Source organism: Gavialis gangeticus, unplaced genomic scaffold (genome assembly GCF_001723915.1).
Source record: "Gavialis gangeticus isolate Ggan-Ray unplaced genomic scaffold, GavGan_comp1, whole genome shotgun sequence".
NCBI classification, from domain to species: Eukaryota; Metazoa; Chordata; order Crocodylia; family Gavialidae; genus Gavialis; species Gavialis gangeticus.
Window position 1 is genome coordinate 24,783,399 of NW_017728995.1, and position 20,927 is coordinate 24,804,325.

General features: G+C 45.0%; 1 protein-coding gene across 1 annotated transcript in view; it reads left to right on the forward strand.

Annotated features, from left to right (window-relative positions):
• The window catches only part of USP13 (ubiquitin specific peptidase 13 (isopeptidase T-3)), an 87,259-nt gene that overhangs the window by 32,224 nt on the left and 34,108 nt on the right, over positions 1 to 20,927 (forward strand). Inside the window, exons 4-8 of the mRNA XM_019503343.1 lie at positions 6,772 to 6,893; positions 9,735 to 9,877; positions 10,095 to 10,279; positions 16,613 to 16,707; positions 19,849 to 20,036. Of these exons, the coding sequence (XP_019358888.1) occupies positions 6,772 to 6,893; positions 9,735 to 9,877; positions 10,095 to 10,279; positions 16,613 to 16,707; positions 19,849 to 20,036 (733 nt within the window). The remainder of the gene's footprint in view (positions 1 to 6,771; positions 6,894 to 9,734; positions 9,878 to 10,094; positions 10,280 to 16,612; positions 16,708 to 19,848; positions 20,037 to 20,927) is intronic.

Here is a 20,927-nt window from a genome sequence, read left to right on the forward strand (position 1 = left end):
ATGTGGCGGGGGGAGCCCTGTGCTCCCATGGGACACTCCATCCTCTCCAGCATCGCAGCATTCATGAGCCATGCATAGTACCTTGAGGTAGAAAAAACATTTAAAGCTGTGTCTATGTCCAAATCACTGATTCTCTGAATCAGAACTGAATCTTCAGATTCGGATTCGGCTGAATCAAATCGGGACAGTAATCTGAATCCAAATCGAATACGGCCCGCTTCACACGCCCCTAGTTACTGGGTCTCCAGACGGTTCTCATACCTTGCAGGCACAACATGCTTAGGCCCTATTTCTTGGTCTATTTTGCAATGTTGGTAGCTTCTTAAAGGGGTTCGGGTCAGTAGGTTCTGGTTCAGCATTTGTGCTGCGTTTGTCGAAGTGTCCATGCAAGAAATACACACGCAGTTTTGTGAATAAAAGAGGATATGGGGAAGGGATTTAATTACTTCTCTGTAACTATTGTACTTAAGTTCACAATGAGCTGTGTCAGCTCAGGCGCACTAGATGGGAAGCTGACTAAAAAGCAAGTGAAACTGTCATTTTTCACGTTTTTGTCCAAGCTTGAGTGAAGTGTAGAAACGCGAACAGACAGTAGCTAGTGGAAAGTAACACAGGCTGCGGACATACCTTACAAGCTAGTGCACACATAGGCATATGGTGTCTGTAGTACCACAAAAATGGCAAATCTACCCCCAAAAAGTTCCTGCTTGGAAGAGGAACTTCTTTGTAGCAGAATGGTTTGTAGCACCACATCTAATATCTGTTTAGTTGTACATAGCTCCCCCCAAGCGGATGGCTTGTATTTCCTTGCTTAATGAACTTATGATCATGAAGAAAAACTTATTGCGCAGCAGGAGTGGAAGTAATGAATGATTATGATCTTACTTAATGGGGTGATCAACTGGGGCACGTCCTTCATAATAAAGACAGCGCTTTGAAGATGTAAAGCAGAGGTGGGCAAAATGTGGCCCGCAGGCCGGGTACGGCCCACCAGGCCGTTCTGTCCGGCCCGCGGGGCCCCCTCAAAATTTAGAAAATAAATATTTATTTGCCCCTGGCTGCCTGTCATACGGCCCTTGATGGCTTGCCAAAACTCAGTAAGCGGCCCTCCGCCCAAAATAATTGCCTGCCCCGATGTAAAGGGATGTATTATTATCCAGTTAATGGTACAGCTGAACCTACGAAGAAGTGTTGGAAAGTCTTACACATGCTGCAGTTGTCTTTCCTTTTGCCAAGTAAGGGAGTGCTATGGCTTGTCGAGTGTATATCTCTCTGTGTCTTGGTTTTTTTGTATATGTCTACTCTCCACCAATATATCAGCTCTTTAAAATAAGTCACTGGCCTGATGGTAGGCTGAGACCTTGGTGGTAATGTCACACCATTAGTGCGCGAGGTTCCTGTGCTCGCAGTACATCAAAGGGACCCTCATCCAAGGGGAGCTTGGTGCTTTAGATACGTCTGAAGGTGAGATCTTTGTTCCAGGTAACCTGGGAGCAGTAGAAGAGAAGGGTTCCAGGGCTTGGTTCTCCACCATTCAAATCAGCTTGGGGTTTCTCATTCCCGTTATAGTAAACCAAGTCCAAACCCTAAGTGAGACAGATGTCTGAAACTATTCTTTAGGTCTTCAAAATTGGATGCAACCTCCTTGGTTTGCTTCTTGAGAGAGCTCCTCTCTGTCTCCCTCGCCCAGGCACAACCACATACACGCTCGACATCCTGTTTGGGGCCCTGAGTGGAATCTCATTATAGCACTATTATTAGTGCATTCGGTTGGTAACTCATCTAAATCTGATCTGAGCATGTCTGCTCGAGCGTTTGTCCCTCTCTTCCCCTCCAGCGGGTTCACTTACAGCACCTGGCCACCTCCAGCTGCCGTTGTCAGTCAGCCAGCAGCAGGGCACTTCTCGCTGTTGCTGCAACAACACCCCTGTGCTGGTCCAGATGAACACCGGGGTAAATTTACCCAGCTGACGGCATGCCCAAAATAACAGTCCCAGCCTGGCCTCTCTTTGGCGCATGGGTTATTTTGCTTTTCCTGTCATCCTCTCCTCCCAGCACAGCAGTTGTGACCGGTGGGCACTCTGTTAGTGACTGCATTGTTTAATTCTGACCCTGACCGAGCGCCGAAAAGCTTTTAGCCCCTTGTTTCCCTTAGAAGGGAAATAGACGGTCCTGTGTCTACTCTCCACCAACATATCAGCTCTTTAAAATAAGTCACTGGCCTGATGGTAGGCTGAGACCTTGGCGGTAAGGTCACCACATTAGTGTGCGAGGTTCCTGTGCTTGCAGTACATCAAAGGGACCCTCATCCAAGAGGTGACTTCGGTGGAAAAGCGCGTTGGCCGCAGTCCATGCTGGTTGTTTCAATCCAGTTCCCTCCATTTACCAGAGAAGACCCATCTATTTTTACTATTGCTGGCCCAGCAAGTTAAACCTGGGGTCTTGTGTGTCTGTGCACGATTCCCATGAATAATGAATTTGGAAGTTGAGTCCTTCCATTAATTACACTTAACCCCGTTGCCTCTTGGTAATACACGATGAGGGATTTTGTTACGTAGGAGCCTGCCTGTTTCCTGCGGTTGTTGCTGGGAATAAAATGTAGGGGGAAATGTTTTTTTGTCACAAAGCAAAGCAGCTGTTGCTCTGAAGGCACAAAAGCCAAGTTTTTTGCAGAAGTGACTGTTGGTTTGGGGTACCCAGCCTGACACCTTGGAAGGGCCTGGCTGAAAGTTTGTGGAAGGGATTATGTAACATGGTTGCCCACAATAGGAAGGGAATGGAGTGATGATCCAGGAGGTTTCTTCCAGTCCCATATTCCTAAGGGCTTTCAATTTGACCTCAGTCCCTTTAAAGGTATAGTCATAAAAAAAAAAAATCTTTGGCCATTTTTGTAAATCTTGTCCACCAGGAAGAGATGCATTGGGAGAGAAACGGCCAGTTTAATGAAGTTGTTTATCAGAGTGGGACAACCAGTTAAAGCCTCGTTCTCTTGTTAACAAGGATTTCACTTTGTGCATGTTGGATTGTTTTTTTTTTCCTTTCAATCGTGATGCTGGACAAGATCAGGCTGTCACAGTGGCTAGAATGGCAGGGTACTCTTAAGCGCATCATTACTTTACTTGGCAGGGGATTATTTGCTAATGGGATACCAAGTCTTTCATCTCTAGATCACCAGTTCAAATCCATCTCAGGTCAGCAGCAGCGGAGTCCCTACCATCTCTCTACTGTTATATGAAATGGCTCCTTGTATGCCTGTTTCTTGCATCCAGAATAGCTGTGTCATTGCTGTTTTTATATGGCAGATCATTAAAACTGGGGAGACTGCTTGCCCCAGCTGCTTGTATTATGAAGATACAATATAGTATGTTGCAGGTCCTTACAACTGTCTAGAGACACGGGTCACGATCAAACTAAACCATCTTTCAGCACCCTCTGGTGGCTGTTCCAGGTTTGTCATGATGAGCTTTCCCCAGCTGTGTTGAGCTTTTAGGTATTTTATCCGCTTGGCAGAACAAATATGGAGTCACTTAGAGGTGCTCTGTGTTTAAGCTGCTTTTGCTTTGCTTTGGTGCTGGGCACTGTCATTTTTTTTGAAATTGTCTGTAAGCAGCTTCTCTGCTTTGTCATCTTGTGTCAATGGCTTGAGGTCACTTGGGTTAGCGTTGTTATTCAGTAGAGGTGATCGGTGTTTTAGCAACCTGGTTAAATCAATAGATTTACTCTTAAAATACAGGTTAGTGCAAGATGGGCCAACAACATTGGATTGGGAATTAGTACTGAAGAATGGGAGACCATCTGGAAAAACGGTCCTCGCATTCATTTACACAATAATAAAAGAAAATGATTTAAACATCCTATAATTATCTCACCCCACTTTAAAATTCAATGCATTTATGGCATAGGAACAGGCCAATATTGGAGGGAGTTGGGAAGACTCACAAGAATTAAACCATTTTGGAAGAAAGGTGGAGACAAGGTGAGGGAAATAATAGGATACCAACCACTGATTAACCCCTTAGTGTTCTTATTGAACCTTCCTGAGAACTGTGCATCATATAAGTGTCATAAGGAAGTGATCGCTCATCCTCTAGCAGCTGCAAGAATTACAACTGCAAAAGCCTAGAAGAGGACTGACATCCCTAGAATTACAACTGGTTTCAAAAAGTGTGAAAAAAAGTTGTCTTAGTAATGGAAAAGTTGTCTTAGTGAGTCAGTGTTGTACACAGGAGAAAGGAAAATGATGCTCACTTGGAAATCTGGTGGAAATTATTGGAATTTGCTTAAAAAGAAATCTTTTCCTGCTTCCAAACCAGAACATATGAGCAACTTTTTTTTTTTTTTGAATATTGAAGTGCAAGTTCTGTGAGCGAACACTTCAGAATAAATTTAGGATAAATTTAAAAATCAAAAGCAGAGATGAGGGAAAGGGAATGAGATCAGTGTTATGCAGTTCCAGGGAAAAGGAGGGGATGAATTATTGTATAGCGATGAAGAAATGCAGCGGTTTGGTTTTGACAGAAACATTGAGGAACTGTTGGCGATTGGGGGAGAGGAGAGGAAGGGAGCACAAGATTTCTGTGGGCGTTGATTTGGATTGTGGTAGCACTGCTGATATAGAAGATTAATGTTCGCCTTTGTGTATATTGCTGGGGGCTCGGGTATGTTTTTTTGCATGTCAAATCTGTTATTTGATGGGTTGGATTCATTAATAAACATAGTATTAAAACGACAAAATGCAGGTTAGTAACAGGGAGTGTTAAAGCAGCCCTGGTGGTAGCAAGGTGACTGCGTGGCCTGTGTTGCACTGCAGTGTGGGAGGGTTATTGTGAGGATGATGTGGCTCGGAGTCTGACACAGGACAATGTTCTCTCTAGATCGCTCAAATAGCAAATGACTAAAAGCTTTTCCTGGCTGTTTTTCAGCCTATGTGAAGTATGTTGGGAGGGCTGGGCCAGTGCCTGCTGGACAAGGGTTCATATCACTGGAACAGCAATTGGCTCTAGACGTCCTGCCCTTCCCTTCCTCCCTTATTGGCAACCACAGCGGAGAGCTCAAGGACTGAATGGAGCCTGGATTATCCTCCTCCCCAGAAGTGAGCCTTATAGGTCCAGCTGAGGCATGTTTGGGTAAAACTCAGTGATGCCATCCATGCTGTAGCTGTTCTGTAGATAAGTTTGGCTAAATGTCTTGGTGATGTATCCCTGGCACCTTTTATCTTCACCCTGCCCATGGTATACACTGGATGTTTCTTGCATTTCACGTGTTTGGTAGTTGCTACCAGTGCTTGTTTAGCATCAAATAGCAAAGTAATCCTGTGCGTGTATTTTGGGGACACCCTGGGTCAGCAGCAGCTAACACAGCTTTCTTATTTGGCCAAACTTTCTCCTTGAGGTGACTCATTGTAATCCGTAGAAGCATGTGTTGATGAGCTTCAACAAAGTAGGCTCCATCGACGGCGATGGATCCGTGCTTTTTACGTAGCTCCCTCCTTTCTCTTGTTCCCTTTTTATAGTTGCCTTGTAAAATGTGCCTAGTATAAGGGGAAGAAAAATAAAAGGAGCAATACAAAATATGCACCCAAACTTAACAGAAATTTCTTGGTAAACTGGGCTCTCCATCTTTTTGTCTTGGGCTTTCTGCTTGCTCTACCACCACTGCGACTTAGGACTTCACATCTGTGACTCTCGCAGTTTTCTCATTCCTATTCTTAGGTCACTGATGGCTGAAAATATCATCCAAAGAGCCTCCATGGCAACACTGGACTACACATCAGCTGCTTTTATTGTACATTCATCTTTCAGGGTTACAAAGTTACTTCACTGTGCTAAAATGTCTTGCTACCATTAAGTCCTCCACTTAGTTGTGGTGGGGGTCTTAGACAAATTGCATAGTCAACTTTTCCAAAAAAGGCTTGCTGTGTTAGCGCACTTCCATCTTGGAGGCGGGTGGGGCAACAGGAAAATGTTGGGCTTCATTTTCAAAGAGGTTGAGCAATGCAACTCCACAGGTGCTAATGGGCAGTGCAGATTCTTGGTATCTCTGAGAAGCTGACCCTAGCATGTCTAATAGTTAAAACTATTGACCTTAACTTCTCTCTGCTACACCTTCCTCATGGTAATAATCGTATTTACATGGGGAATGGGGTGAGACTGGAAGGCCTTGTTTACTGGGGGAAATTTGGTATTGGTCCAGTGGATAGTGTGGATATAAGTGATACAGGTATATACCACTATACCATCCGGTTTCAGTATCTGAGTGAATTTTCTCCAGTTTAGCTTACGATATAGAGATATCTATATCTATATAGATATCTATATCTACAGATCTATATGTATAGATATAAATCTATTTTATAAAAAGAAACACAACATAAAACCAAAAAAAATCCTCTCTACTGGAACAAGTGTCTACCTGCAGATCAAATTCGTATAACTGGGACAACACAACTATGTATACAGGGTCCTAGTGTTTGCAAAATGTCTTGAGACGCTGCATAATGGGTGGGAGCAGAACATCATATTCTTGTTCTTAATGAGCCACCCCAAAACCACTGAGCTAAATCTTGTGAGTTGCTTCCCAAAGGGCTGGGCCCATAACTGCAGTGATGGGTGATGTTCACAGAGAGGCCAGTGGTGATTTAGTTGTGAATGAGGATTAGTTTAAGGGATATTTTGTTCCTTGGCTTATCTTGTCAAATTTCAGAGGTTTTTTTTGTTTCCCCATCACTTGTATATCGCCTAATGCGCGCTCTCTCTCTTTTTTTTTTTGCAGATCTAGAAACAAATGGTGATTTAAACAACGATGATTATGAATATGAAGATGAAGCCAAGCTTGTTATATTTCCAGATCATTATGAAATCTCATTACCAAACATAGAAGAGTTACCAGCACTGGTCAGTGAGTGCGTGCTATCGACTGTGGAACAGGAATTGACCCCCAGTTCATTTTTATGGAGATTGGGTTTGGTTTTCTTGCATGGGGCTTTATTGAAAGGATTTTTTTTTACCCCCTGCCCAGAATATTGAGCAAGAGAGAAACATTTAAAAATTTCTGTCTATGTACTTTTATCTTCACTGCTTTTCTATCCTCTAGCCACATCTTCTCCTGGTTTATCTTTGCTGCTTTTTTTAAAAAAACACATTTACTTTACTCCTTCCCCTATTGGTTTTAGGTATTTATGGTTCCCTATATTCCTAATGTCAGTTCTCATTATAAACTTCATCTTCACGCTGCTCTTGCGCTTCTGAAGGGAGGAATACAGCTTGAGAGTTGGGGCAGCGGAGGGGGCAGCTGTCTTGCCCATGCTGGGAACTCCTAACCGTTCCTGGCTGAGCTGTTGCCACCTTCACTATAAAGTCCATCTGCCCTGGTTGTTGTATCTTAAAGCAGCAGCTGGGGCCTGGTTTGAAGTTTCTGGCATGGGTTTGCTGCTGGGGTGCAGACCCTGGGTGTGGGGGGTGATTCTGACACTCTTCCTAACTTGGCATCTGGGCGGGTGCTCAGCTGTCTCTTGAAATCAGGGACAAGGAGCTAGAACGCGATGAGCTGGAGAAGAAGGGGCAGCCAGTAGATGGATTCAGAGGAGTAGGTATAGGGGTCAGCTGGCTCTCAGGGACTGTTTCTTGTTTGGACAGGATGAAGGATACAAGGCCAGAGAAGCAAAGATGTTGCAAAGGGATGTATGAACAATTCTATCCACACAAGAGAGAGAAGGAAGCGCTGGGAGATGGAGGTGTAGCCCTGTGATTTCAATAGGAAGAGGTAGCTAGAGTGAGCAGTTTGAGAGGTGGGCAGAGGTGCCAAAGTCAAGGCTGTGTATAGACGATGCATTCAGTGGATTTGGAGAGGACGGGGTGTAGTGGTAGGCAGGGCAGTGTGGGGGTCAGTGGATTGCTTTCTGAGCCTCACGGGAGATGAGGCCTCCCGGTGCTGCAAGGGGGATGAGTGGGTGGGCAAGTGAATGCAGGTGGTGGCGGAGGGGTTGCTGTGAGAAGCTGAGCAATTAGAGCATGCGGAGGAGCTTGGCATTAGTAATGGGCGAAGGTGGAGCGGAGAGGAAGGGGAATCTGGATAGATCATATTGGTTTTCTTTTGGAAAAACCCTGCAGTATCCTGTGTGGATGGGAGACCTTGGGGAAGCTACAGATAAAGGATTACAGGCTTGGGGAATCAGTGAGGGTTAAGAGTGATGTCCTGTGTGGCCAGGAATATGGTAAAAGAGGAGAGAATATGCCTTCAGATTGAGGTCTAGGATTTCCTGGGATTTCTGGTAGGAAGAACCCCCTAGAGAAGGAGTTAAAGGAAACAGGAGGAAAATTAATCTCTTGCAGAAGTGCCGAGTCCTTTTACTTGAGTAGATCCTCTAAGATGAGGAAAGTTACTGTTAATAAGAAGGAAAGGGCAACATCTCCACCTCCTGCCCCTCCCAGTACTTTATACATATGTATTGAGTCATTCCTAGTATCAACTTTCCTGTTAATGCATCTGTGTTTTAGTTGTCATGTTATCCGCACTCTTAAAAAGAAGGCCCAAATATTTTGAAGTGTGACCTCTGGATTTTAAATGCCCAACTTGAGACACCAGGGGCCCATTTTTTCCAGAGGCTCTGAGCACCTTCACCTCCTAGTGACTTTATTGCAAGTTTTGTCAGGGTACATATCCAGAACCGCAAATCCAAAACTAAAAAACTTGAGCCAAAGGGAAACACCCAGTCTGCTTAATTCCTAATCTCATTAGCAGTCCCATTGGGTTGGGGTCAAAATATATCGTGCTCCAACTGGAAGGTAACTTATAGCCAGTTGTTTGATTCGGGGATTGCTGTAAGATTAAAATCTAATCCTTCCTTTAAATTCAGATGTATTCTAATTCATGCTACTAATAATATCAGTAGATATATTAAATAGACTTTCACTTCTAATAATTAATTCGTGTGATTAATGTTGTTGGCTCGTCTTTTTCATTTCTCTCGGCTTCAATGATGAAAATAGACTTGTGAATTTTGCTTTCTGATCCTTGTAAGTTATCACCGTGCTGCAAATGTTGGGAAGTCTACAGCAAATATTTAAACTGAAGCAAGCTGTTTTCATTGACATAAAAAAAAACCCCAACCTAAATATCATCAGCATTTCTCTTGTGTTTAAAAAGAAGAGGTTAGACCAGAGGTGGGCAAAATGTGGCCCACGGGCCAGATGCGGCCCACCAGGCCATTCTGTCCAGCCTGTGCCTGTGGGGTCCCTAAAAATTTTAGAAAGATAATATGCATCTGCCCCTGGCTGCCTGTCATGTGGCCTTCAGTGGCCTGCCAAAACTCAGTAAGTGGCCCTCCGCCTGAAATAATTGCCACCCCTGGGTTAGACGGTCTACACTTAGCTTCATCTCATAGTGTGGCTACAGGAAGAAGTCTCTGGCACTACAGAAAAAATTGTTCTGGCTAGCGGGAAAATGCTCCTGCATATTGTATAGCACTATATTGATTTCTGTTATACATGTGCTTAACTGCCTTGCTGATTTGGGACCTAAGATTTGGCCAGACTCCTGAACAAGGTATGAGTAGTAACTGCCCTTCGGGTTTCCACAGAATGAGGCTAGCATTAGTTAGGGGGTAGAGTTGGCAGCAAGGAAGCTGACAGTGGCCTGCTCAGTTCTGTCAGACCTTTTCAGTGTTATACCATAACACCTGTCACACGCAGGTTAGTTTTTGAGTTTGACCGGTGCTTTTCTGTCTTCTCTTCCAGGTGACAATAGCTTGCGATGCGCTTCTCAGCTCCAAATCTCCCTACCGAAAGCAGGACCCTGATTCCTGGGAAGAAGAACTACAAGTATCTAAACATGCCAAATCACTTGTACAGTTAGATAATGGCGTTCGGATCCCCCCCAGGTGAGGAGACGGTGTGCTCTTTGGAGTGAAGGGCTTGCCTCGTGACTTGCAAGCCTGGGGGGCTGTGCTGGTAGCTTGTTCCAGCTGTGGGGCAGCAGTCCAGCTGTGGGATACCTCTGGCAGATGGGAAGGCTTTTATTTGAGTCGCGTATCGGTGTTGCGGGCTGCAGCACTGATCTGTTTCTCCTGCCTTATTTTCAATACTTGTCCTTTTCAGCGGCTGGAAATGCTCAAAGTGTGACCTGCGGGAGAATCTCTGGTTGAACCTGACGGATGGCTCAGTGCTGTGTGGAAAATGGTTTTTTGATGGCAGTGGGGGAAACGGGCACGCTCTGGAACACTACAAAGAGATGGGATATCCATTAGCAGTGAAGCTAGGAACCATCACTCCTGATGGCGCAGGTAGGTCACTGGGTGGATTTGTGCTCAGCTCCAGCGAAACCAAAATATGCCATGCATGCCATGCATGCTCCTCTACCACCGAAGAGCTGTATTATTTGTACATATTGTCCATGCTGGAGTAGCTGGATTTGTAGAATGTATGATTTAAGTATTGGGAAAACTTGGTGTGATGGAAATAAAAAAATAGAAGAATATCCCAAAATCTGAAACATGGGGAAAATCCATCTAGAGAGAGCATTGCTTTGCAGCAAATACTGCTGTGTTTCAATTCCATGTTTTTAGTCCTGAGATGATATGATTAAACATGGGTCCTTTGTTGCTGAGAATCGTTTTGTCTTGTGGTAAAAGAGAATGGACTTGGGGTTTGAGAAATTCAGGATCATAGTGATTGTGCAGCCCAGGGCAACCCACTCACTTCTGTCCAGCTTGACTTCCCTTTCTGTTAAAAAGCAATGATAAATGGTAGTGTAAGAGTTATGTTTTAGCCATGATGGTCCCCAAATTGTGTGAGAGGCAAGGATTTCTTAGGGTGATAGCTTTTATTGGACCAACTGTATATTTGGGATCTGACCAGAACAAGCCAAGCGTAGCATAGTTAAAAAAAGTTGTAGGAGGGGAGTGAAAGAAGTTGTCAGAGGAAGGAGACACCCAGTTAACAGAAGAGAAGCAGCTGATTACTGGGAGATCAAGGCCTATAAAAAGGGAGGAAAGTCATTCTTACCTTTCATTTTGCTGTTCGAGTTGATCCCTTTTGAAGTAGTTTAGGTGAAGATGGTTTCTTAGCTTTTCTGAAATTCTCCTGTCTAGCTGTGTTGCATTTGTGGTGTTGTATGTTAGCTAGAGGGTTGCAGATCATGAGTCTCCTTGGGATAATTATGTTTCTTGCACAGGCTTAGGGGAAGATGTTGCTATGTGGTCTGGCTTTTTTTTTATTAGATTGTGGATTTTCCTTTGTAAGCATTGGATTTCAATATCTTCCAATGTATGGTAGTGCAAGAGTGACATTGTAGCCATGATGGTCCAAATGGCACATTTATATCTACCCAATTCTTGAATTTTTTCCATACATGGAATATGAGGATGACCCTCCTCCCTTTTGATAGGTCTTGATCTCCCAGTAATCAGTTTCTTTTCTTCTGCAAATTGTATGTCTTGCAATAATAATAATTTAATAGTTTGTAAGGGATCGTAAGGGGCGTCAAATCTGGTCTCTTGCATAGCACAAAGCATAAAATGTTGCCAGTGATCCCTGCATCAAACCCATAAGCTCTTGTTCTTGAATACTCATGGAGTATGCAGACCTGATATGAGGCTTATGCATGTTATATAAAGAGCTTTAAGGTCATCAGAAGGAAGGATAAGTGTCATTGTTTTCTCTGTGTGTGACTTTCCAGGGTGTTGCTGTGGTGAGGATTCTGATATGTGAGGATTAAGCATGTTGAAATAATGTGGAGTGAGACGACCTAGGCAGAGATTCTGTTTTCTTGCCATACTACAGGAGAAAATGTAAATGGGGAATATGATTTTTGCATTCAAACTTGATTTTCAGTGCTCATGGCTGTATGGGTGAGGTGAGAAATGGCTTTCCAACAGCTGTTTCCTATCACAGCTGGTGCATTTGCACCTTGCTTTGCACATCAGAGGGGTTTGATTTATAAGACCTTTACTTTCCATTTAATTCTCAGCTTTCTCTTGAATTCATCTATGTATACCTCCTCTGAGTGTCACTCAGCTGCACCTGCAGAGGGCCTGACTTTACTTGCTATTGCATTAACATTCGATTCCCGGATGCAAGATTTGCTTTTACATCTGAACTTGGGAGGTCAGTGCTTTTAAAGAGTTGGGTGTAGAAGGTTGTCATAATCTTTCCTTTAGCAGGCCTCAGCTGCATCTGCTGTACAGTCTTGAAAGAAGGTCTTGTTTCACTGGGGTATTGAGGGCTCTTTAAGTGACAGTGTGGCTTCCGGTAGCTGTTGTCCTTCTGCCCTCCACCTCCTCTCTTACATGGCTTCTCTGGTAACAAAGGACAGACAGTCATCCTTTTTTTTTTTTCCAATGAGGGGGTAGCAGCTGGTCTGCACAGGTCTTTGTTCCTGTTCCATCTAAAGGCAGCTCTGCTTTTCCTGGAGAAAAGGCTCCTTCCTCCCTACATGCTGCTTAATTAGCAGTCGGTGCTAAATACTACACCACTTAAGGACTGGCCTGAGTAATGGGGCACAACACAGAGCAGAAATCACATTGAGAGGGAGAGCCAGCTCCTTCCTGAGAGAGGGAGGCAGAGTGTCGGAGGAATAAGAAGTCCGTCCTGGTGCTGCACTGCCCCTTTACAGCACTGCTGCGGAGCTCAGCCACGGCTTCCACCCCTCACTGCCCACCACTGCAGGATGGTAGGTAGTGGCGCTGCAGTGACTGCTTCCTCTTGGGTCTCAGTGATGCAAGTAGCACATGCAGAAGGGCAAAAGGGATTCCTCATGTCTTTGTGCAGATATACAGCAGGGCTTGCAGTGTTTTTCAGAGGGCTCGAAGCTGGTGCAGCTACCAGCGAATGTCATGAGATGTCTGTGAGAGGGGCGACTTTGTATGCCCTGTTTACAGCACAGGTCAGATGATAATTCTGCGGCAGAGCCAGGGATCACCCCAAATCTTTTAAATCTCAGCCTGGGGCCTTAAATGCAATCACTTCTGTGAACTCTTCTTGTCTGGGCTTCTCTAATTCCTGTATGTTTTGACAGATGCGGCTGTCTCCTTCTTTAGCTCTCATGACAAGGCATCTGGGTCCCCTTTTCTTCATCATGCTGCCGTGCTTCCCTAATCTGGCTGCAGGCACAATGGCTAGAAGTAGCATGTTTTCTTCAGCACAGATTAGTTGAGTGAGTGGCTTCATGGGTGCTTTGGCTTAGTTTCATAGTTAACCTTACAGCTCATCGGGTCCAGCCTTTTGCCCCCTCTGCCTCTCAACCCCAGCCTTGGAGCGGATGGCTGCATCTGCAGCCAGTAGGGCATCAAACCCTCCGGGTACCACAGGAAAGGGAGTAGGGGCATCAGTCCTTGCCATGGACCAGCATCTTTCCTTTCCTTGCTGCAAACACCTCTGTTTATGCTGCTTGTTATTCCCTGCTTGTACCTCACCATCTATGAACCCAGTTTTCTTTTGCTGCAGTAATATTGTGCTGACTGGTGTATGTCTTGAATCTACTGTGATCATGTATATGAGTGTGTTTCAGAATTTGGAGCCTCTCTTTTCCCCCCCCTGATTTTTACTGATCTGCATTTTGTAAATAAATGAATCCCTTCTCCGTCTCCCTCCTTTATTCTCTATTAAAAAAAAGATGTCGCTATAATTTTAAATTGGCAGCCACAGAGCTGAAAGTGTTAAAGCTCAGGAAACAGGATCTGGGTTTGAGCAAAGATTGCCTTGCGCATCTCTGTTCCATTTCTCCTGTTCGGAGTGATCTCGCCCTGCCTCGCTCTTCCATTGTCTGAGCTGGGGGAAAAGAAAAACCCCACTTCTGTGTAAAAGGCAGTTACCCAAGATATATTGATGTATTTGAGCTTTGGTTGGTGTTCGGCCCGGACTCTGACCTCAGGGTAAGGGTATGGGAATGCTGTGAACCCCCGTCTTGATGAAGCTGTCATTTCTTCTCGGATACTAATGCTAGCTCACTGTGGAGTTTCAGCAGAGGGACGTGTTACATCCACATGAATACCAGTGGGGTCACCCATGACTCATGCTAATAGTGGGAATGTTAAATTAATCAGCCTCTGACAGTGTATCTTGACAACTCTACTCCGGAGTTTGAGAGGTGTCACTACTATGAAGACACTACCTTTTCAAAAGTTGCACTGACGTTTGAGACCGACTAGATCCCAATGCTCAGGCACAAATTCCAATGAGGTCAACGCAAGTCCAAGCCGCAGGTGTCTAAACTCTCTGGGAGGACTGGCCAGCTGCAAAGGCTGCATACAGGTAGCCAGATGACGCTGTGCTGAAGCGGGGAGCTGTTCTATGACTGTTAGGGGATGACGGGGTTGGACGTTGTTTGGAAAGGAGACATCTGATATGAAATACTTTTTTTTCTCCTTGACTTCTGGGGTCTTGCCCTCCTGTCCCCTAGCTTTGTGCTTCTGATGGGACCTGTTCTGTTGCCACCAGTTCTTGTCCCTCCATCAGGCAGGGGTCAGATATTGCCTCACAATGGGAGATGTGTGCACCTGTGGGGGAAGACTGGCCTGGGGAAGTGCAGGGATGTGGAGGGAGGATTCTAGCAGCTGGTTGTCAGGAAGGACTGGGAAGCCATGCCAAGTCCTTTCAGACTCCAGGAAGGGACTTGAAGAAAGTAGCCACCCCTGTTTGGAGCAAGGAGGGGACAGAGGCCTTGTCCTTAAAGTCTGGCTACAGCATCTCTCACATCTGTTACCTCATTTAGTTGATCAGAGCAGGTTTCATCTTTCCTGGCAAACACTGAACAATGGGCCCTTCCTTTCTTTCAGGCCTCCCCTCAACCTTGGTGGTTTCTGTTTTGACAAGAAAGCATTCTTGCTAAGCAAGCTTTGTTTCCCTTCTTGACTTGAATTCTGCTGTGTGATAACCAACCAGGGCAGCAATGTCACCCATCTAGGGGAAACTTAAGCCCATGGGGCTTGCACACTTCTCTCCTACCCCTGCTGGTTTCCAGGCAGGAGGAGGAGAAAGAATTGGAGAAGGAAATTCTGGTGCAGTCTTGTTGGGTGTCCAAGGAGCAATCGCCTAGAGCAAAAGAAAAGTGATTGGGACTCTCTCTCCTCAGTGCAGAAGTAGTATAACCTGACAGCCTTTAATAGAACTAGATATTGTTGTAGCTGTAATGATCTAGGAAATACGTGAAAAGCAAGGGCCTTTAATTTATAGTGGTATTTTTATTAAACCAACTGTTATTGGACCATAGTTTATTAGACCATAGTTGGGAGAGATGTTAGATAGACTTTCAGGCATAAACTGTCCTTCCTCAGGTCTGGGAAAGAAAGAGGTACAGCTTAAGCTAAGTACCAGAAAAAAATGATGGCTTGTATTTAACTCCATATGTAAAAGAAAACAGGGCTGGAGACTAGGAACAAAAAGAAGCAATCGGAAGTAGCTTCAAAGCAGAAGTGCAATTGAACAGGTAACCTAGTTATGTAAAAGATCAAGACCATGCAGGAAGGAAAAGGGTCGTGATTACCTGTGGGGTACAGAGAGGTTAGAAGACCCACCAGGTAGATTATGAGTTATGAAACCCTCCTCTTGTGTCTAGTTCACGTTTAGTGTCTAGTAAAGTTATGGATTTTTTTTGTTTCCAGGCCCATCTTGTGCAAACTTTGTAGATTTCTCTCGAGTAAGAGGACTATGAGGTCAAAACTGGAGTGATTGTCAGATGCTATGAAAGGACTTGGCAAGAAAAGAGATAAAGGACCAAGACACCCAAACACCTGTGGAAGAACACTTTTCAGAGAGCCAAGTAGGCTGTCACCTACAAAAGCTCATGCCCCTTTGAAACAGTCTCTAAGGTGCTACCACGACCTACCTTCTGCCCATCTCTTTCCTGTGAGACTTCAATCTGGAGTGTCAGACCTGTTTAGTTTCACCCACATAGCTTCCAGGAGGGCATTTCATGCATTGAACGAGGTATACCATGTCCCATGATAGACATCTACAGGCTCCATGGATTTCTAATGGTTTCATTGTCGTGATTTTGGTAGACATCCACAGGCTCCATGGGTTTCTAATGGTTTCATAGTCGTGATTTTGGTAGACATCTACAGGATCCATGGATTTCTAATGGTTTCATTGTCGTGATTTTGGTAGACATCCACAGGCTCCATGGGTTTCTAATGGTTTCATAGTCGTGATTTTGGTAGACATCTACAGGATCCATGGATTTCTAATGGTTTCATTGTCGTGATTTTGGTAGCCGTGGATATATGTTGATAGGTTTTGCATTTGTTCTTAAGACAGGGTTATATGGTGCTTGGTGTTTGTTGATCAGTAAGGAATTTGCTTCTTGTGACTTGGGGGAGATTTGGAGGCTATTTGACAGTCAGGAGCAGAGGGTGTTGGGCTATTACTCTCAAGGTATGTATTTGAAGAGGATCAGACCTATACGCTATATATACTTTGAGGATATATTTGGAGAGGATCAGACACTTCCCAGCTTTTACAGTTGTGCAGTTACTCATTTCTGTATGTCGTATACCAACCCAGAGAGAATAATGATACTGCCGTCTTTGGCAGTACTATTCTGGGAGTGTTTTGTTGGTAAACAAAACCGAGGCTAACATGTTGTGTGTCATCACATCTGCTTCTTTCTGTTTTTATAGATGTCTATTCCTTTGAGGAGGAGGAGGCAGTTTTAGATCCACACGTGGCAAAGCACTTGGCACACTTTGGGATTGACATGCTCCAGATGCAAGGGGTAGGAAATACCTTTGTTCTTCAGTCTCACTGTACTACTTGGGGTGTTGGGGGCAGGGGACGGGATGGGTTGGGGCAGACACCATATCAGTGAAAAATGGGATTCCTTAAGCTTGTGTACATGTGATTGCTCGTGTACAGTTGTTCAGATAGTATTTAGCTTTGGGAAGAATACTGTCACCTGGGCCATGTTTGTGCCCTGGGCTGCAAGCTGTAAGGAATCATTTTGTGTAACTTCAGGGTCTGGGATATGCCTTTACTAGGGCTCCCTTCTAGTCTGTAGTTTGCACACTTACCTTGCAGAGTTTTGTGCATCATTTGCCACAAAGCTAAAACGCTTTGCTAAATAAGGGAGATGAATATTGAGAATGTTTAACTGTGCTCAGCAGCTAGTTTATGAGCAACAGTCCTGTGGCACATGCAATTTTAAGGGTAAAAAGCCTAAATCCACTACAGGTCAGTGAAACAAGTGGATGAGACAAAGGTAATTAAAAAAATAAACCAAATATGGCCTCAAAATTGCATTTTGTTAACAACAGAAGGGATTAAACCTTAGACAAATGGAAATGGGTCCATAAAGCTGAGAAATCCTGACAGAAAGAGGTTGTTATACAAAACAAATATGTTTCCCTCCTGGCCGAGGAGGCAGTGTTGTTTGGAGAGAGCACACTGGGCTGGGCCTGAAGAGCATGGGGCAGCTCTGTCAATGAGCGGCTGGTAAGTGACTTTTTATATGCCACTTCCCTTCTCCATGCCTCAGTTTCACCCTCTGTAAAATGGGTATGATGGTGCCCACCGTGTTTGCATGGCTATTACAGATGAATGGAAGATGCTAAATAAGACCTGGGCCATTTTTTTGTTTGCAAGCTCAATCTTGTAGTAATGCACAAAAAACCTAAAATGAGATGGATTGAAAACTATGAACGAGAAAGAAATGGACTAGTCCATGTCCATTGTCCAGGCAAAAGAAAACGGGCAATAAACTGTATAAATGATAAGTGAAGAGTTAAATTTTAAATATCTTTTCAGGTCTAACACTAAAAACTTTGTTGATACCATTGGATAGGAGCCTTAGGGCGCTTGTACATGTAACGGGTGTTTAATCCCCAAGATTTTATTTTTTGCCCCCTAAATTGAAGTGGTGGGTTTTTAATTGAAACCCACCATTTCAATATAGGGGCTTCTGTCACTGTTATGGCGAGGGGCCTGATCCTTTTTTTCCCTCCCCCCTTCACAAGCCAGAGCCTACCTGCAGCCAGGGGGTGAGCTGCTGGCTGGCCAAGCAGCCCCTGAGCTGCAAGGGGCCCCAGTCCTTTCTTCTGCAGCGGCAGCACCCCTCTGGGCCACCCAGGTAGGCTGCTAGCTTGCAGGCAGCATCTGGCCCAATCCAACTTTTCCCTGAGCCCACCCGCTGGAAGCCCACCGGGTGCTGCTCCCTGGGTGGACTCAGGGAAGAGTTGGATCAGGCTGGGTGCTGCCTTAGAGTGGGACAACACCTGCCTGCTGGCAGGCTGCCTGGGTGGTCCTGGGGGCACCACTGTGGTGGCGGGAAGGACCAGGGGCCCCTGCAGTTCAGGGCTGTCCCCTGGCTGTGGGCAGGCTCTGCCAGTGGGTGGGAGGAAGGATCAGGACCTCCACTGTGTCCAGCAGTTGCCTGCTGAAGGCAGAAGCAGCAAGGTGCCTGATCCTCTTTTTTCTTCAGAGTCTGCTTGCCTCTCCTGCATCAGGCAGGACGAGTGGCCTCTGAGATGCAGGTAACCTGGGTCCTTCCCTCAGTGGTGGCAGCACCCCACAGGACTGCCCGGGCAGGCTGCTAGCAGGTGGGCCCTGCCCCACCTCAGAGGCAGCACCCAGCCAGATCCAACTCTTCCCCAAGCCCTCTGGGGCTTCCAGTGCCCTGTGTACTCTTCCCACCACCTGGGACTGCCTGGGAATGGGCTATTCCTGGGCTGTTCCAGGTGGCGGTAAAGTGACAGGGGCAGTGCATGGGGCATTGGAAGCTCCAGCAGACTCGGGGAAGAATTGGATCTGGCTGGGTGCTGCATCTGAGTTGAGATAGCACCTACCCACTAGCAGCCTGCCTGGGCAGCCCCAGGGGGTGTTGCTGCTGTGAAGGGAAGGACTGGAGCCTGCTGGCAGCTCATCCCCCAGGTTGGGGGGCAGGGAGAGAAATATAGGATTGGGCCCCTTGCCACTTCTGCCTTCAGCAGGTGCCTGTGGCAACCAGGCACCTGCTGAAGGCAGAAGTGGCAAGGGGCCCAATCTTTTTTTTCTTGCGTGCCTGCCTGCCTGCCTCTCCCGTGGCCAGGGAATGAGCTGACAGCTGCATCATTGCACTTTGCAACATTGCAAACTAAGCTACATCCAGATGTAGTTTAATTTGCAACAATGCAGAGTCATTTAAAACCCCCGAAACTGGTGCATGTGTAATGCGTGATAGCATTAAGTCACACACATTACATTTTTGTCACATGTACATCATGATGACCATCATGTGTACAAGTGCCCACATTTATTAAAGACACCATTAAGGCTGTCAGTGCTCCTCCTCAGGAATGAACAACCCTAATAAGTACGCAGTACATGTCTCAGTCATTTCAGAGGGGTCAGGATTTAACCCCTTGACTTTGGGCCTGCTAGTAAAATGCCTATGCATGAGTAATCTACTGCTAATAAACGTTTAGTGTAGCAAACTGTGGCTGTGCTTGCATAGGCGTGTCAGAGTAGTGTCTTCAAGACCATAACATTGGATTGCTTCCATCTGACCTAGAGAGAGCCTCTTGAGCTGTGACCTAAGGTTGTGATTACACTGCTGTGCCTGCAGCTGGTGGTGATGGCCCCTAGCTGCCTCAGGTTCTACTAGTAGTATAGATGCACAGGGTATGCTACTATGGCCATACTCTTTGCAGTTTCCAAACTAGGTTGGTTATACCTTCATGAGCTGAGATTGGTCTCCCCTTCTTAACCAGTGTGCTTCAATAGCTGACATTTTGATCCAGAAGTTTGTTCTTTAGGGTTGGGATCTTTTTCTTTCCTTTTCCAGTTGGACTTTTCTCGTTAGAAAATTAACATTGGTTTGTAACTAATGCCCTGTAATTGCTGCTTTATTTAAAAAAATGCAACAGAATCCCTTTGCATTCAGACAGAGAACAGTCTAAGAGATAACGACATCAAGCCAAGAGTCTCTGAGTGGGAGGTAATTCAGGAATCTGGCATGAAGCTGAAACCCATGTATGGCCCAGGATACACAGGCATGAAGAACCTGGGAAATAGCTGCTACATCAGCGTTGTCATGCAGGCCATTTTCAGCATCCCTGAGTTTCAGCGAGCGTAAGTAATTCCCAGGAGTGGTTTTGCACAGGCTGCATGGTCATTTCTTATTTTTGTAATCTGAGTGTTGTTTCAATATTGCACCCTCAGTGCAAGCAGGTTCTTCCATCCAGTTCAGTGACAGATTAACTGATAAAGTATCTGCATTGGCTACCCTGCCCAAAGATCACTCTTGAACTTGCAAACTTTAGCCTAGTCTGCCCAAAGATTTTGCAGCACTTGGTTCTTTTTATGAGAAATTGTTTAACCCATGGAGTTGTACCTATTAGCATGGATATGGCTATACAAGTAGGGAAGAGAGAGAGCTTATTTCTCTTTTCATATGGGAATAAACTGTACTGGTATAAGTACACTTAACCCAGAAAAATTCTAAGCATTCTAGGAAAATTATAGCATTTTAACAATACAAATATAAATTAAGACAAGTTTTACAAAGTGTGAGAGAGAGAGAGAGAGAGAAGTACCTTATGAGCTCGAGCAATTTCTGGATGGAAAAAAAGGGAATCTGAGTTGTAAAAATAGATTGTTTAATCATTTTCTCCTGGTAATTGATAAATTAACATTGTTGTTTTGTATTTATTTGAGATTTTTCCCATGGGATTGATCAAAAATACTTTGCATAAATGAGAGCAAATGAGAGCAAAATACTTGGCATTCCAAGGAGAGCAACCTTATAATTGTACATGGGTGATGATAACGCTTTAGAGGGTTCCTTTATAGTCCAGCAGAAGTAGTGTGCATTTTGAAAGTGGCACATTGAGATCTTGGAAATCTTCCCAGGTTTCATGTAACAGTTGTCTTCTGGAAAAGAATGTGGGGGGAATTTGGTTTGTTTGTTTACTCAGCCATATGGAGTGGTGTCTGTAGATTTATTAAGTCTTTCATGCCTGG